Genomic DNA, 19,693 nt, shown 5'->3' on the forward strand with positions numbered 1-19,693 from the left:
ATTCTATGTGCAGGCTTCCATAGCCAACTCAAAAGGCCGTCATAGCCAAAATCATCCTGTGTCATAATGTAAATGAAAAGGCCGTCAAGGCTATCACTGCCGGAATCTATTCTACAGGCTTTCATGACTTTACAAGAAATACCTCCATGTGGCCTAACTCTTTAAGGTTTGTAGTACCCATTCAAATTCCATATAAAATGGAATTGAAAATATGTACAGTATATGGAAATAAAGTATATATTTCTCAAATATGTACATACTAACACACACACACACATATATATATATATATATGTATATATATCACTTTTATGATTGTCTTGATATTAAACAGTAATTCTATTTTGATAAAAGGAATGATATGCAACTCAATTTGATCTTGCCAAATGATATGATTGTGTTATGAAGGATTCTATCATCACAAAATGTGATGTAAACAGAAAATTATGTGTGTGACATTTCATGAAATTAATCTATTGATTTAATTGTATTGAATATGTTTTATGACTCTGAAATGAAAATTAGATATCTTTTATTCATCAAATATATACATGTATATATATAAAATTTATGATTGTCTTTTATTCAACAGTAATTCCATTTTGATAAAAAGAATGATATGCATCTCAAAGTTGATCTTGCCATTTGATTCTAAATTGTTATGAATGATTATATGATCTCAAAAATTGATTTTGATACTAGTAATAGTAATTTAAGTTATTTGTATAGCCACATAATATTATCCAGCTTGATAGGTACTCAAGATGCTGTTATACATGTATTACCCTGGCTAAGCTAGTCTATCGATTCCAGTGCTCACAGCTTTTTAAGGAATTACTTTGTGCCATTGCCATTCACCTCACCTGGGTTGAGTGCAGCATATTGTGGATCAATTCTGTGCTGAACAAAATTATGCAATGGCTGAGATTCAAACCCATAACCCTCTGTTTCAAAGTCCGGAGACTTATCCACTAGGCCGCAACGCTCTACTAAGAACAGAAAATTATGCGTGTGAAATTTAATTAACTTAATACATTCAGTTAATTGAATTGTTCACATGTATAGTTTAACAAAGTGAATATTTGTATGACTCTACAATATATGGAAATTTAGATATCTTTGTATGTTTTCTCAAATGTATGCATACCCTGCTAAAGCCAGGGTAATTATGCTGCATATATTGTAGAGCGCTTAGAGACTTCTGACAAAGTAAGTATTGAGCGCTATATAAGCAAGTATAATTATTATTAATCTATTACATGTATATATGATTGTCTTGATATTGAATAGTAATGCAAATAATGCACAGACCGGAGTGCATCAGTGGTTGACATGACATCAGTAATGATCATCTGTCCATTACAATTCAATGCACAAAAATTGACCAATCAGATTGCAGGGATTTTGATACTCTATCATAATTTTATTTTGATAAAAATAACAATATGGAAATCAATTGTGAAAAGAAAATTTTGTGTGTAAAATTGAATGAAATTAATTCATTTCTGTGAAATTTATTGGAATTAATCTATATGTGCCACACCTTGAAAGAGGTAAATGATTTTTTCAATGCTTGTACATCTCCAATTAATTACAATGATTGTTTTTGTATTAGTTATCAAATGGTAGTCAATTTGATATTTTTTGAGGGCCTGGGTAGGGGGTGGGGGATAAGGCATAAATTTATTTATCTATACATGATAGAACCTAATTATTCATCAGGTTGTATTCTTCAATATTGTAGTTATGCTTCATCCAGTTGAATGATGTAGACACAATTTGACATGTTTTTGTATTCATGTACAGAGCACTTTTCATATTTGTGTACATGTATTTCAGGGATGAATGTTCGATGACCATTCCAAACACCATAGATTTTTGGGTGATCTTTGACGGTGTTAGTTGCGGATGTGCATATTTGTGAGCAATGCCCAAATTTGATGAAATATGTGAATTGGTGTTACTTACATTTTTTAGTATTTAGAGTACTTAATTTAAGTCCTGCTATACCTTTTTGTAGATTAAAGGCCCCCCTGAGTTTTTCCTCTTATGATGGAGGAATATTGTAAGTAAGTGACTTTGATGAAAAGTGAAATAAAAATATATTTCATCACAATTCGATTAAACTGATGACGGGTTAATATATGTGCAAGAGAATATATACGTACACCTTACAACTCATTTTTGACATTGATTTATTTAAAGCCTCATTTCACCAGCTTTTTCACCAATATTTGAGTTTTCTTATGATAAATATCCATTATGAATTTTAATCAAATGTATTTGAAATGATTTAAGAATGATAAAAGAATATATATCAAGGTTACAAATTTGCTAATTTGCATAGAGTGAGTTTTATTTATTTTGTAGTGTAAGTTCAAAGATATTTGTGGTACATTTTGTAGCCTGAACAACAAATAATTATGATTGGGGCTTTGGTGAGAATGATGGTCAGGGATGGTTCTACAGAGGGGGGGGGAGGGGGCAGCCACCCATTTGTTATTTTTTAGTAGTGAAAAAAGGGGAGAAAAAAATGAGGGAAAAAAGGAGAGTGGAAAAAAACCCAGATGTATCGGTTGAAATTCACGAGGGGAAAACCAGTTACCCTGCCCTCCCCCCCCCCTCATATCAGAATACTTGGGACCACCTTAGATGATGAAAGTGGTGATGATGTTGATGGTAATTCTATCTTCCTTGGAGCCAAAAATATGTAATGTTCTGAATTAGAGGGAGCAAAGCAACCAAGCTTTTCCTGAGGTTGTACTTTAAAACTGAACCTGAAGTGATAAAGTGATTTTGTGTGTGTAGGGGGTGGACAGGGGGGGTAGGCCACACCACCCCCTCCCCCAGCTGATACAAGGTAGTGAATGGTGATGATAATGATGGTGATAACTGATATTGAGTAATTGATTGGTAAACAGTAATGAATTAATGAATGAATGATAAATTAATCAATTATCAGTATTATTTTATTATTAGTAGTATTATTATAATCATCATCATCATTATTATTATCATACTTTTAAGTGAGAATGGTTTGTCTTTAGTAATGAAGAACTTTGTGTTACAATGTTGGAGGAATAATTGAAATATTTGATTTTTGTAAAATGAAATGCAAAAAAAGAATAAGTGAATGTGTGATACGATCTGCTACGTCTATGTGCCACCTTAAAAAAAAATTATAAGGAGTATAAAATTACTAGGAGTATAAAATTACTTAATGCTCAAATTTCATGACTTTGTCAGTTTGTATGATTTTTCTCAGATTATTCCAATCAAATTGTTGGAGTGGACTTTGCCCTTAAAAACTTGAAATATGTGTTCAGTTGTGTGCTTGGCTAAACTTTTGACAAAAATGTTTTATTTGAAATTTGTCACTCACTCACAATTGGTATGCTTATAAATTCTGGCTCACACCTTTCCATTTTAAGTGGCGTATTGCTGCAAAAGCAATGTAAAGACTAACGCAACATACTATGCAGCAAAATATTTGGTTGCAATCACACTTTTGCTTACGAGCTTCAACTACAAAGCTGTGGCAGTAAAGCAAGCTAAAGCGAGCTAAAGTGAAGTAGAACGCAAACCTCAGCTTTTGTCTGCATATTGATCTTGTGCGTTTGTCTGCGTTCAGGTAATCTGCAGCTGAATGCAAGCCCAAAATGCACGGGTGTCCAAGGAAAAGAATTGAATTTATTTCTTTATTGGAGCTTGTTTGATATATCGAAGGCATAGGAAATAGTTCTTTCTCCTTTAAATGGCTTTTAATGGAGTAGCTAGTGTTTATCAAAATAAAGGTAAACTAAAAATGAGAAGATTAATGTAACAATAGCTTATTAAATGTGTTGATTTAAATTTACTTGGAAATGGAAGAAGTCCTCAGCTTTCCAGTGATTCTTACTTGTCCCATTGGCACCATATATGACCAAATAGACCAACCTAGAAAACATCTAGTACAGATTCTATTCTTGGTTCATTATTGGGTGACTACTTTTGATAAACATTCACCAATGGATATGATTCAGTTATTGTTATATTTTTCATTAAATTAAGTTATCAGGATGAACCCTCTTTGATCAGAAAATCTGATATTAAAATGAGTGGTGTGACATGGCTAAAATTGAAGTTTAAAATTGATTATTGAACACTATAGACCAATCAGCATCATTAGAAAATAATTAGAAAACAATTTAATCATATTCTAAATTATTTTCAGCATTTGGTGAGTCACCTCTAGTCTAGCTTTGATAAATTGATTTTTTTTTCCTATTTTATATAATTTCTTTTTCTTAATAAAATATTAAATGCTTGGACACATAGTTGTCAACTATATCACAATTTTAGTGGCTTCTACAGTCAGTGCAGTCACTTGTAAAATGAAATTGATAATAAATTTTATTATCAATATATTATATCATATTAACTTTTATCAAGGGCATATACTGTGCAAGTTGTAGTCTTATGTAGACATGTAGATTGAAGATAATTATAGCCAGTCTAGAATCAGCAACTATTCAAAGATTTTTGGAGTTTGGTCAAACCAGTTAGTAAATATTTATACAGTAATGCTAATACCATTGTGTCTGAATAACTGACCCAGCAAATCAAACAAAATTGTAGTTGAAATACTGGAGGTATGTTGCAAATAACCAGATTGCATGGGAACAGTGCAACCATACTGTACAATGTCATCATCATATCAGCCATGTTCAGCCCACTGCAAGGCAAAGGCCTCCTCAAGTTGGTGGCAAAGGTGCTTGTCTTGTGCTGATGCAATCCATTTTATGCCCATGAACTTTTTGAGCTCGTCACCCCATCTCATATCTGTCTACCCCGACTTTGTGATCTTAGCCATGGTCTCCATTCTGTGATGCGTTTGGTCCACCTTTTATCATGTGATCTTGCAAGGTGGCCAGCCCATCTCTATTTCATTGATTTTACATGTATGATGTAATTAAGTTTAAATCTGTTGTTTTCGAGATAATTCTATTGAAAACATTAATCTTTGCTTCAAGATAGTACACCATTTAGTGAAACTTTATTTTTATATGTGGGATATTCATGGCATGAATGTGGATTTTAATGGTATTTTTTCATTATCTGTATTAACTTATTCTTTCATTTCCCTTCAATTTCTCATTTTCTCTCTAGTGATTTTTTTTCCTCTCACATTCCTTTCCTTTTATTTTCATTCTCACACCTTATCCCCTTTTCAGTCTCTTTACTTTCCATCTCTTACCTGTTTCATATCTCTCTTCTTCCTTTATTCTCCTTTCCCTTCTTTTCTTTCCCCTCTCCCCTTCTATCTATATCTCTATGAATCAAAAGCATATGATACGGACTTGTGCTTGATTCTTTGAGTTGCTTTCAAATGCATCACTAGTGATACTAGATACTTTCTGCAACAGGCCCCCTGATCTGACCACTGATGCTACACTGCAAAAGGCTCCTGTGCGAACATGAACATTTGACATTAACAAATTGTCTACTGGTGTTGTGATTCCCATAGGCCATGCACTGGGTCCACCTATTACAGTAGTCAATGAGTTAAATCATTAAATTAGAACCACATCACTGATCAAGTGACCTGCTGCTGTGCTGCATAGAAGTTACTAATGCAATTTTCGCAACATGTGTTACACCATGAGCAAAGTCCAGTAGGAACTGAGATGGAAAGTGGATAAAAATGGAGGTGAAATGAAAAAGCGAGGAAGAGCAGCTCCTGCTCCATTTGCTGACTGAAGCTAGCCTTCTCACATCTACTCAAGCCTCTCACCCTGTCTACTAATCAGCTTTCCACTTTCCTCCTGGTTTACAGTCCTTTTAAGGTTTACACTCGTTTAAAAAGAATACTCTACTTCCCAACCTCTACTTTCTCGCCTAGTTCCATTTCACCTCCATTTCTATCTACTTTTTATCTCAGTCCCCCCTGGACTTTACACATGTGCCATTAACCTCTTCCGTGACTGTTCATACCACCATGCAAACCTTCAAACATCATCTAATGCCATTTTCCATCTAATCAATGAAGGTACCCTAAAAACAATGTTTTACACTTAACAGCCAATCAAAATCAAGAATTCAGTGGAAGTACACCACATGGTGAATAAGTTATCATAATAGAAAGCTTCTTTAACACATAAAGCACCAGGGGCCCCATTTCACAAAACTTGTTCCAATAAAAAATTTACAATAACACTTTAAAGCTACTGAAATAATTCAATTTGATTGGCTGATATAAAAACTGCATGAAATGGAACATCTTGTGGAAAGCTCTGTGATTCTAATAAGAACATAGGATTGAAATCAGACGATATTCTAGGAAGTTATAGTTTATTAGGAAAAAAATACAATTGACACCATAAGCACACTAAACACAGGTATAAATAAAATGGTAGAAAAATGGGATATAAAAATGATCACAAGGCTAGGAATGTTAAATACAAAAACAGCTGAACCTGAGACTAATATCACACATCTTGGTAACATTTGTATGTAGAAGGGCATGGCATACTCTGCACTTTTCAAAATGACAAAATAGAAAAGATTCCCAAGATGTAGAGAGACAAACAATGGATGTGGATTGTTTATGTGCTGACGGTCTTGGGACAGACTTGCCACTGTCCAAAAGACGTGGACCGGGCTTGAACTCGGGATCCATGAATCAGTTGGTGACTTCTGCACCACATGTCAGTTAAATACAAGTGTACACCTATCACATCACTTGTAGAGTACCATATCCTTTGAAGTCACAAGACTTTAGCACCAACCGAAAGTCTTTGCATATTGTTGTGGATCATCATCACTTGAACATTATTAACATTCATCTCTTGTGCAGAGACTTTCCATTGGTGCTGTGTGCTTCTAGTCGGATTGAAAAATGCATTGCCACACTCAAGACTGAACCTTCCCTCTAACAATCACCTGGAACTTGGAAGGCACCATATTTTATAAAGTTCACAAATTTAGGGGTGGCACTACAGAGGGTTTGTGGGGGGGGTGTGACTGCTGGGTCACCGCCCTCTATGTAGAAGAAAAAAAGGTAAGAAAAGGGGGAGGGGAAAAAAGAGTGGCAAAATGAGAGGTATAGGTAAATTATCTACTTCTAATTACCTTAATTATTAAATTGAGAGAAAGTTTTCACCTTGAGGCCCCCCCCCTAACAAAACCTGGTACCACCCTTGATTTTGTTTTACATGTCAACACTGGCTATTTTAAAATCAAAACAAAAAAGTACAGTTTCACCAAATTTCTTTTACTGTTTTGCATGGTATGAACAACCAATGCAATATTTTGGCATATATGATTTAAAGTAATACTGAATACATTAACCCTGTCATCCCTTCTTCTACTATACTTTAATGATGAGCACTCTTACCAATAGAAAATGTTGCATAGAACAATTGACATAACTTATGTTTGAATGAAATACATACATGTAGTATAGAATAGTCTTGACTTGACTTGTACTATTTTCTAACAATTTTCCTGAATTGCTTTGATATGTCCAGTGATGAGCTACATACAATTTATAACCATTTCAATTTGTCCAAATCACATTCTCTAAATGGTACACACTACTAGTATTTATGTATTAAATACAAAATAGGATTGAATGATCTTCAAATGAAATATCAATGACCAATTACCAATACATGATTAAGTGTACTTAAAAAAAATACTTTGATGTTTTATAAACACCATTCAAATTCAATGTTACCCGAGTCCAATTTCCTTTATCAAAAAGTCATAAAAATAAAGAATGCTAAATATACACATCAACCAACAAAATACAAGATTACTGATGAAGTCCTACTTCATTGTACACACAATTACTACCTTACATTAAACTTGCTATGTGCTAAAACAAATTGGTTTGCTAACATCTGCTAATCAAAACATGTCACATCACATACTGTCACATCACATAATTCTAATCATATGCGATTTCTTCTATCTTCTATTCAGTAACTACTGTTATAAAATGATGGTGTGAATCGTAATATGATTGGCTGATATCAATCATATGACCAGTCATATTATAGAAGTTGCTAATCCTGCAGTCATTTCCACTACGGTGCCAACACAGATGAGCTGAAAGCAGCGGTTTTACGGATTTCTGTACGAACCACAAACACAAAGCTGGTACAAAAATGATAAAAACGGCTGTTTTCAACTCACCGAACAGTCATCGTAGGCGACATGTGACTGCGCCATAATGGAACTTATGACTAGTTCTTTTGACTGGTTTAATTTTGAGATGAGGATGGTATCAAAGTATCCACACTACTACCTTATAAAACAAATAATGCACATCATTTTGCAGAGGCAATAGAATAATTGCACACACTTGCTACTTTTAAACAGTCCAAATGCCCATGGTTATAACGTACATGTATATTATGTTCCAAAGGTACCAGGTGTGCATATTTCTTGCTAATGCCCTCAATGCTGTGCATTATTTGTATATTACTACATTGTGCATACTAACATACTAACTTAAGTGGAATGCAGCAGTCATGCTTCCAGAATAATAACTACACACATTGTAGCATAATATTCTGGTTTGCTGCAAACATTTCATTTATAACATTGATTTTGTAAATTGCCAATACATTGGAAGTAGGCCTAATTGGAAGTGACAAATTATTGAATATAATTCCATGAGGAATTTCTAAAATCTGAATTATATTCCTTCAAAATGTTATTCAGTTTAAAGTGAAGCCCTAATCTGTGTTTATAAATTCAGTCAAATATTTCATCAAATGAGAATATTCATCTATTAATTTTGTCTCAATTCAAAGGTGATATTATTATTATTATAACAGACACACTGACACACTGTGCACGAATACATTGGAAAACTTATCAACTTTGCAAATACACAACTTTGCCTTCCTTTTTTAGAAAGCTGACCCTATAACACAATAGCTTGCAAAAGTTCTGGTAAATGACAATGCCCAACCAAAAGCATTGTTTAATGCAAAAAGTATTTGCCATACTCTCAAACAACTAATCATAATTGTTCTTTCAAATTTCAATTCTAGTGTAACTTTTGTGTTATGGGCAAAGGTGCAAGATGTTTGACTGGAATAAACAGACCTGACCTTATCCACTGCAAATGAAAAATACAATAATTGATCACGGTATTCAAATAGATGCTTAAATAAATTCCCTTAACCCGTCAAGACTTTGGTATATAGATGGTGGGGTACAAGTGCACCCATACAAGACCACGAGGGGCACTCGTTCTTCACTCTAATGATGGGAGCTTAGGCAAGATGGACCTTTCCGCGTCCCGCCCAGAGTCCGTTGCGTCCAAACAACAGCAGCACCAGTAGAACGGTGAGAAGCACCGGAAAGAAGAAGTCTACCATCGGTGCACTTAGAGCAAGCATGCCGTGGATGTAGAGGGCTGATATGGCAAGGAGGACGAAACCACTGATGACGGGCCAGTCGTAGCGGCCATATGCCAGGAGAGCGCCACAGAAGATGTCCAGAACGGCAGTCATGGCGCAGTACATGGCACCCGATGGCTGGAAGCCGACAGCGCGAAGTGGGAAGACTCCCGCAAACTTGTGCATGTAAGACACCTATGAAAAGAAAAAAAATGATGAAATGGAATTAAATACAGACGTTGCTTCTTGGGATGATGAGGATATGACAATTTTCTAGGGCTGATTTGAGCTGACCAGTCCATCTGTGCTCGACTGATGTTACCTGTCACTGATGCAAATTCATACAGACCAGAGGTCTGGAAAGTGGAAAATATGTACAAAATTTTACCGATAAATTAAATTTAATTAAATTTAACCAATAAATTTTTACCTCTAAAACAACAAATGATGGGAGTTTGCCTTTAAAGCAAACTCCCATTGTTTGTTGTTTTAGAGATAATCATACACACAATTTAAAGTGCGTAAAATTGTGCCGTGTAACGTCAGTTACCTTGAAAATGCCCCACTGTACTAATCATCATTTTAAAGTCTATTGTAATGGAAGAGATAGGAGAACAAAGAATATTTAAAGAAACATAATTAACATACGAGGCGTGATAGCTCAGTCGGTAGAGCAGGGGGTTCGGATTCCGATGACCTGGGTTCGTTTGGGAAGGCACATTCCGCTTCAAAAGGCCAATTTCCGTGATCGCGGAAAATCACTGTCCCTAAGTATTTTGATGATTAAAAAGGAATCCATTCTACCCCCCCATCGCAAAAGTAGATAAATTTGAATAAATTGAAAGAAGATAATCACATTAACGTTGGGTTAGCTTAATCAAGTTGTGAATTTAAATGCTGAAGATCATCAAAATCTGTTTAATACATGTAGGCCCTACTCAAGATAGGCCTAGATAATGTTCAAATATCAGATCGAAGACCAGTCGTTTGTCAGTTTTATAGGCCTTGCCCCATAATTATAAATAAGCCTGAGTCGAATCGATTTTAAAAGCGGTGTTCGATCGATGTCATCGAACACCGGTGCAGATTTTGCAAAAATCGGTGCATCGAAAAAAATAAATAAAAATACGTCGGCCGGCCGATTCGTTTGGTTTACACAATCAATCATCAAAATATCACTATGTCCAACTTTACTACTTACTTGATTTCTATTGCCCCCACAATGAAACCGATTGAGTAATTATGATGCTATTTACCATTAATTTGAATTTTATTTATATCATAGTTTGAGTTTTACTCGTCTGCTCGTGCCGAGATAATTTATGAATGTATACGAACTTTGCTGTCATCTGCTTGTGCAACGGTCACCCGCGTACCCGGTCAACAACGCCAGCGCATACCGTCAGTGCGTAGTGCACATGCAAAGCGCATTGCATCGACGCAAAAACAAAAAGACTAAATTTTCCCCGCCTTCAATATTCGATGTTCGATCAAATTAGAGCTGTCGAACACCGGTTTTCAAAATAATCAATATGACTCAGGCTTAATTATAAAACTATCAAAAGAATAGCTGCAGCTTAGCGGACGCACAGCCTGGCCTGGCCCTGCGCGCTGCGCCAGTGCAGTGAGGATCGGGCTCCACAACCACGTTAACGTGTTTTCTTACCAGGTTTCCATGAGCGGGTTCAATTGGGGCAACTTTCAACGTTCCTATGACAACACAGGCAAGTCCTACTCCAACAGCCAAATAGTATGTTGCACTACCCATCTTTGGAGATTGAATTTGACTTTCAAAGCCGACTCAAGTTGAATAGAAGCAAAGAAGCAGTCTTCAAAATCCCAGGTAAGCTCACAATCAGATTAGTGCCGCCGCGCCGCTGCAGGATCAATATTTGAAAATGGTGGTATTGCGCCATCTCTCGACAGAATAGAGATATCACAGAGAATGGCAGGAGCTCGAGTGGAACAAAAATCATGTCAAGGACCGATACTTTTGCGAGCCGCTGTCATAAATTCATTTTTTTCTCTCTCTCTTTCTCTGATGACTTGATTATTTTTTAATATTGTAATTGTGCTTGATTTGTTGTATTCTCTTTACATTTGGCCGTTGTTGACACAATAAAACCGGGAATAAAACATATAAATGAAAAAGAACAAAGAATGCGATCCGAAACATAGTTACAGGAGTGAAACTATTATATCATGATCCTCAACTCAATTACAAAAGACGAAAAATCACAATGGGTGAATGGCAAGGCATAATGTATAAACTCTTGATTTGTTAAAAAGTGGATTAGGGCCTTTACATGTAAATGACCGAGGGGGGGGGGGTCAGTGGACAGCATCAGACGCCCGGAATCGTCTTGAAAAAACAACACCCAACTGCATGAGGATACAATATCGCACAGGTTCACCTTTCGGTGTACTCATTGAAATTAGGGCCAATACGAACAATAATATAGAAATATGAATTTTTCGTGTGAGGAATTATTATGAACAAAAAATTAGTTTATTAGTGTATGACTTAATGCCTTCGATTGTTATGAATTTGCATTCTTATCGTTGTCTCACCATTGTAAAGCAGGCCTCTGGCTTGAATGGGACTACCCTGCTTTTTTATAAAGAAAACATGAATAAATAATAAATAAATAAATAGAACTTTTACAATTTTGACAATTTTCTGTTTGCTTCTTTCATTTCGTTTTATTGACACCCCGATTGATAGAATGGATGAGTCTTTATTGGAATAGGTGTGCACAACTTGGGGTGGGGGTGATATGTGTTCCAATGTCATTTCAGGAAAGATGTAGTTTTTGTCTGTTCAGTTCAGTAATCCATTCTGTCCGAATATTATCATCGTGATGATAACAATAAATCCCAAAATATAGGGGCCACAAACTCCTCTGCCCCCTCCCTGAGCTCCACCTGAAACGACATTTAAAAATTAAACGCCGATTCTGTCTCCGAAATGGAAGCATAAGCACATGCATTCCGAGATGCATTGAACCATGGACCTATTACTAGTTTTGTATCTTTGACCTTATAGTGCTTATGATAGAAGAGATGTATCATCATCATTATTATTATTATTATCACTTTATTATTATCGTTACCATTATCATTATTTTCATTTAAATTTGTATTATTATTGCTAAAAATAATTCTAGCATTGCATGGATGCAGATTCCTTAGTAACAAAATGATTCATGTTCATACTAAGGATCATCTCTGTTCTTGATTATTGTTAAAATATTTGTTTATATTCAGTGGCGTAATGAGCAAAAAAAAAATCAGTGGGGAGAGAACAATTTCGAGCGAGTGAGCAAAAATTTCGCCATTTTTATTACAAAAATCCCAATACCTGATTATGTGATAGAGATGTTGACATGATAATTTAGAAAATATTGTCAAATTTCACCCGTCTCCCTTCTTATTTTTATTCATTATTATTTATTTATTTATTGCCTTTTTTTTGGGGGGGGGGGTGAGCTCTCCATCCACCGGTACGCCACTGAATCAATTAGTATTTCCAAATGTGGAGCATTGTGGCCCAGTGGATTAGTCTTCGGACTTTGAAACAGAGGGTCGTGGGTTCGAATCCCAGCCATGGAGTAATTTCCTTCAGCAAGAAACTGATCCACAATGTTCTGCACTCAACCCAGGTGAGGTAAATGGATACCAGTAGGAAGTAATTCCTTAAAAATCTGTGTGCGCTATATATGAACGCATATATAGCTTAGCCGAGTAATATAGGAGCGCCTTGAGCACCTAACAAGGTGGATATGTGCCCAATATAAATACCCTATATTATTATTATTATTATTACAACACGATGAAGAGCTGCACCGAAGTGTTGGTGTTCAATGGAGGGAAGGCTCCTTATACTTTTGTCTACTCGGAACGCCTCTTAGACGCCGCTGCAAATAAAAAAAAAAAATCCGAAACGTTGCAACGACTACTTGGAGATTTGCAGCAACATCCCCGTGACTGTCCTCGAACTAGGGCTTTTCAACTTGTCAACATTACAGACACGTCTCCCTCGGAGGGAGAGAGGGAGCCTTTAGATGCAGCAACATCAACAACGGCAACAACTATCATCAATGCCATCATCAACAAAAATCCTATATTACAAACGTAATGGACAACTAGCAATGTTTTTGTCAATAATTAAATCTCAATTTATTCAGTTTCAATTAAAAAAGAATCAAATCAAATTTTAAAAATGCAGGATCACAAAAAAACACAGAATAATGACAAGTACAACACTAAGTCATGTCATGGTATTATTATACAAAACTTATATGAAATAAATCATGGCAAATCAATGATACACTCATAAGACAAAATGAATCAACTCCCTGCTATAAAAAAACATTCTTTTCAAATTTGAATATTGGCCAAATCAAAGGCGCACTTAATCTTGAACAGATCAGAATATTTTTGTTAAAAATGAATCGAAAGTCGTTTGAATGACAAGATACTTGTGGTTTATCAAAATTATACAATGTGCTCCTCTGAAATACTGCGCTGAAAACGTATGTATTTATTTGAGTAGACTATCATAGACCTTTGTCGTGGTAATGTCGAGATATTATGTTGTACTAAGGTCTATACATTTAATAGACCCTTTTTTTTTCACATCAATGACTAAAATCGTTCCCAAAATGCTGATATTTGGTCTATTTTTATTATTTGTTTGTGATAAAAGATGACTAAAACACGCCCTTTACTAACCTCATCAATTATACGAAAAAAAATTAAATATACGATGTAATAAGAATTCCATTAAACTATTAAGAGTTTCAATAAGACGCCCTTTCTTTGCAAATAAAAAATTCTAGCTACGCATTTTATCAAAGCCAATTTGGATATAATTCAACAGTATCAAAATTATAATAATCACGAAGTTTATTAAAATGTGCTTCTTCATAAATTTGAATTAATGGTTCTATAATGTTTAAAATTTCTTTTAATGGATTGTGATTTTGTATTTGTATTTTTTTTCATAGTATAGTCCGTACAAATTAATTTGTGACTGAAAGAGAGAAGGGGAGGGCCTCTGACATTATCAGATTGTAAACACAGTGTTTTCATATTAAATCGATATGACATGATCGAATCCATATTTCCCAGCGATGAGATAGGCCTAAGCATCGTTGTTCATGTTTTACAAAATTGCAGCGTAACATCTAAATTAATTTATGTGTAAGATATGCGTCACAACGAGTACATCGCTACATTATAGACAAGGCACTAATTATATTGATATAATTAAAATCAATTATGATTATATAAAGGTCCCATTGATGTTGAAGATATGCGTCATAAAAATCCACTAATAATTAATCGCTATATATTGAAAAGTTTTATTCATCATGTTGATGAGGGAATCATCACCTTATACTTTCCAATTGATGTGTTTTAGTATTCACCCCATGCTATAAATATTCTCTATACAAAAGATACAGATTAATGTTAAATATTTAAAGATTCAAGATTAAAATTCTTTATTATTATTTTTTGTTTACTTCAAGTCTTCTTCGGAATGATTAAACACCACTTTTCATTTATCTCTCTAATTTTCTGAGATGTTTTTTTTTCAATGAATTGAAAGAAATGTGTATACCCTGCATTCGGTTACATACGATGTAAGTCCATCATATAATCCTGTTAATAACTTAGACTACCACCCTGCATTACAAAACGACTAAAATATTTTGATATTTTACTGTGCCCTTAACAATCTTAGCCAGAACATTATCTTCATCGTTAAAATATGTATTTCATACAAAACAATTATTGCCTAATATTCACACCACTCATTATCATCTTTATTTTTTCATCGTATAAGGCATCGATTTAGTGGATCAAATTATAGGCCATTGTCTAGTCCGATTTGATAGGTGTCCAATCGGGTGTTTGTGCGGAGGATTCAATTGGAATATTTTTTGAGTTAGTAACCATGCTCTACTCATCTTTTTTTCTTAAAGGGGGGTGGGCATATATCCTGATATCAAATTAGTTTTAAACAGATAGACACAAAGAAAAAAAATGTTGAAGGTTTGGCAAAACTACATCTAACCATGCTAACAGTGTTAAATAAAATACAGTATTTCTACATTGTGAGTTTTTTGGCACTTCCTCAGCAGTAATGTAATAATGCCCCTAAAACGTCATTGTTCTCATTATATAAAGAACAATATGCATGCGTTTGATACAAGTCATTGATTCCGGTCATTAATATCACAGACATCATTCATAACCGCTAGATAAGACAAAAGTAGCCTTATAAAATCACCGTGACCAGTGAAGAAAGACAATTTATGGAATTCACATTGACATGACGAGATGGGAGGGGTGGGGGGAGGTACTATTCAATATCCGGAAATCAATTATTTGTAAAGATGATGTTTATGGTGGTTTAGGGTTACCTCCCTCCCCCCCCCCCCTCAACAGAGGGAAGAGGGTGCATGTCCACAGCAGCACTAGGACATTTTGATGAATGGGGGGGGGGCGGTAATTTTCTCAATTTAATTGCAGAGCCATAGTTTCAAAACTAATACCATTTTGTTTTGTGCTCTTTTATATACCATTCCCATTTTTCACTACTTGTAAAATCACAAGGGCGGTCTCTATTGCCCCCTTCTTCCGTAGTATGTCCGAATATATCCCAAGTTGATGATCATGTCGGTATCACGATATAAGAGTCCAATGCCCGGGTCCAACGTTTAAGAGAGATGCACCTTACCACGTCGACCCACCAGGCCACCACTTCCAAAGATCATCACAACAATCGCAATAAATATCGCAATGGGGGCCACAAAATCTGCTGCTGCTTCGCGAAGCGCCACCTGACACAGGAGGCCATTGGTCGAGATCGCCAGGGCGACGAACCCGGCGACGACAGGCCAGTCGTTACGGCCGAACGCAAGGAGGGATCCGAATGCGATCTCGAGGATGGCGATGAGGGTTCGAAATCCGGTTCCAGAGAGTTGAATCCCGATGTATCGCAGTGGGGTCACCGTGGCATATTCGTTCATCTTCGATACCTATAGAAATGAACAAGGAAATTACGACTGAGATCTGGGGCCCGTTGCAGAAAAAGTTGCAATCAATCGCAACTCTAAAAATCACTTGCATTTTGATTTTCAACCAATCAACAGGGCGCATTTGGGACTTCGATTTTTTGACTTGCGTTTAAACACAACTGTTTCTGCAACGGGCCCCAGGCTTGTCGGAATGAAGTTTAAAGTGATGCGGTACGGTTTGGACCGGTTGTTCACCAGGGGAAGATACAGAATGGAGGGGGGGGGGCAGCAAAAAGCATATTATTTTCTGGCCGATCGAATTTAAGAAACAAAATTCCGGGTGAGGTGTCTAAGACTGTCCCTTTTAGTAGTTTTTTCATCCCTCCTTTCATGGAGAGAATAGGTATCTCATTGAGCCTTAATTGGTTCTAACATGCGAGTTCTTTATTTCTTTAAAGGTTTATACTAACTTGAAATGGGAACATTCTAAGAATCATTTTACTTCATTAACTGTACTTCGTCCTAAAAAACGAGTAACCTGGATTTATTTTCATTGTTTGTAACTTCCCTTTGTTTTGTTTTGAATGAAGATGACATTTTAAAAAAATGATGGAAATTATATGAATCTCACTAAACAAACTTCGGCATGAGCGAACTGCAGTATTGTTCTGAACATATCCATAAAAGGATTGTTTGTAGGAATTCATTCGAGGTACCTATGAACAAAGAATGTGAGCGCAAAGCGCGACCTTTTTTTTTTTTTAGTGACCTGAAAATTGGACAACTTACATCTTGCAATTGTTTGTTTTTAATCGGTCTTCTTTGTACAGGGTACGTAGTCCTACCACTATCACTGTAAAACCTTGCATGATACAATCATGATACTGAAGAAATTTTTTTTCGAATATATGTAAACGCATGCACATTAATTATTTTGCACACTTACGCGCCCCATGCAGGAACGCCTACTCAAAAGGCAAATAGATTACAAGAACAACAGCAAAAGTTTATAAGCACTCAATGTTTCTTTGAACATTGAACATTTATGGGTTATTATTACATTATGTATCTGGCGGCAATTTGTTCCAATTGAGTATAAGCCTTCATCAAATGCGAGGACGTCTTAAAAAGTTGCTTCAGTCGTTTAAAATTATTTTATAAGGGTATTATCAATAACGTAAACTTTAGAAGAATGGACAAAAATGAGCAAATAGGGATAGATAGTTGAGTTTTGTTCTATATGAAAACTCATTTGCTCAGTGGTTAAAGTGAGATGAGAATGAAAAAGAAATCATGATTATCGGGAATAAGGGTGCCATACATGAAATGATCATAGGCCAGTACAGGTCTTATATATAAACTTCAAAAAAGTGACAATATCACAATGAAATTGTGTCTGAAAAGGAAAGATTTCGAATAATCTTTATATTGGGAGATGATGCAACATTCGATAATTTGAACAAAGATTATATAGTGTTTCATTTTAACGGCATTGGATTGATCAATATCAGTGACTCATTGTACACTTAAACTTGAAGAATTCGGTAGGCCAAATATTTGTTTTTAAACAACATCCCCGCTTCCTCAAAGATACCAGATGACCCCCCTCCCATATTCACGAGAGTGTATTCAAAGGATATTTGGATTCGTTATGATAAGTTAGAATATATTTAATAGTCATTGGAATCACATATTTAATTGACTTATTATATTCTAAACTCCCATGATGCAATGGATATTACCTTTTCTATAAGATAAACGTAGAGGGATCTGTCGCCGCGACCAAATTCTTGTAAGAATTAATCGATTGAGCGAGGTAGTGGAGCGACCGCGCTAGAAATTTTGAATTTTTTTAATGCAAAAGTAGGCCAATTTAAGCACTTTGACTGCATTTAACATGTTTAAGGATAAATCCACACATTAACATGCCACCCCCTCTCCGAAAAGTGTGTGTGGGGGGATGCATCTCCCCACCCCCGGGATACCGCCCGTGACCCCTGACCCCCTTTATATGTCATTGAATACTAAAAATCATATCTTAAAAAGATACCTGTCAAGTATAATATTATTTTAATCATAATGCAAATACAAGATTTTCAGGGGAAATACTATCGTCTTTTTTAGATTTGTAATTTGCTTTTGATTACTACTTTGATTCATCATTACTTTTTAAAAACGAAATAACGTCATTACCATTATTGGTTGTTTTCTGCCGGAGGCGTTTGTAAATGTTTGAAATATTTATTATGTGTAAGATAAGAACGACATAAAAAAGGAACCACATAAAATCTGTTGAGTCCAAATCATTTTTTTGTATTCGGAGCTTTAAGCTGGATTAAAAGATAGACAACGAAATTTCCGTGCTCAGTAATTAATTAATTCCATCTTTAAAAAAAAACACGGTAACATTATATCTGTAAAATCTCAAAATCTTATCATATCATAATTATTATAGGCTCATAATTCACTATAGGGCCTTTAGCTTCCAATGACAAAATTCCGAAGCTTCCACTAATTACATTTCGTTGCAATCTCGGGTGCAATCTGTTCGGAATGTGTAATGACTTGCATAATCGAATTATGGTATTACATGTAGATTGGCAAATTTTGTGAACGTAAGCCTGCTTTCAATCCTTTTATCCCCCCCCCCCCCGGTCGCGCGATTCCAAAGTCTAATTCCCAGACTAGCTATAATGTAAACAAGATCGCGTCGGTAGTTCATGATCACTGTATAGCAGATTATCATACCACAAACCATAGAATGATTTTCGTTCATAATTACTAACATAACGGTTGAGTATTTTGCTTCTTATTAATTGTATAGGCGTATTAGCAGACGACATTGCGTATAATAAATAATTATGATTTTGTGAGAATTATGAGCCGGTCTATAATAATCATGCTTACCATAAAACCATGTCCAGGTTCGATAGGAGCTACTTTGAGAATTCCAACGGTCACCACTAAAATTGCAATCACGAATGTGAGATAGTACATTCCATTAGCCATGTTTGGCAATTTTTTTTTCTCCCTATATAGATCAACCAATGTTCTATCCAACTTGAAGCCAACAAAAATGATGGTCACCGAAAGACAGTTATCTTTTATAGGTCTGTAGTTACGTAGACAGAGAATAAAAGCCGATGAAATGACCCTTGCGACTGATGCAATGTTTGCAGTAGATAAATATGACCAGCTCCGTGGTACCAACTGATATTTCAAAAAATATTATTCATATTTGACACGCTCAAAGATACGGTTAGCTGCCCT

General features: G+C 35.5%; 2 protein-coding genes across 2 annotated transcripts; both read right to left on the reverse strand.

The window, feature by feature from the left end:
* Nucleotides 1–6,313: 6,313 nt before the first annotated feature.
* On the reverse strand, nucleotides 6,314–11,282 carry LOC121413611 (transmembrane protein 35B-like). Its single transcript, XM_041606503.1, has 2 exons — nucleotides 11,062–11,282; nucleotides 6,314–9,590 (listed from the first exon to the last, which is right to left on the reverse strand). Exons 1-2 carry the CDS (start codon nucleotides 11,161–11,163, stop codon nucleotides 9,270–9,272), a joined length of 423 nt encoding a protein of 140 aa, XP_041462437.1. The 5' UTR covers nucleotides 11,164–11,282; the 3' UTR covers nucleotides 6,314–9,269.
* A 3,130-nt stretch (nucleotides 11,283–14,412) lies between these two features.
* On the reverse strand, nucleotides 14,413–19,678 carry LOC121413613. Its single transcript, XM_041606511.1, has 2 exons — nucleotides 19,331–19,678; nucleotides 14,413–16,444 (listed from the first exon to the last, which is right to left on the reverse strand). The coding sequence occupies exons 1-2, from the start codon at nucleotides 19,430–19,432 to the stop codon at nucleotides 16,124–16,126; spliced, it is 423 nt and encodes a 140-aa protein (XP_041462445.1). The 5' UTR covers nucleotides 19,433–19,678; the 3' UTR covers nucleotides 14,413–16,123.
* Nucleotides 19,679–19,693: the final 15 nt, after the last annotated feature.

This window comes from Lytechinus variegatus, chromosome 4 (assembly GCF_018143015.1).
Source record: "Lytechinus variegatus isolate NC3 chromosome 4, Lvar_3.0, whole genome shotgun sequence".
Classification (NCBI taxonomy): domain Eukaryota; kingdom Metazoa; phylum Echinodermata; class Echinoidea; order Temnopleuroida; family Toxopneustidae; genus Lytechinus; species Lytechinus variegatus.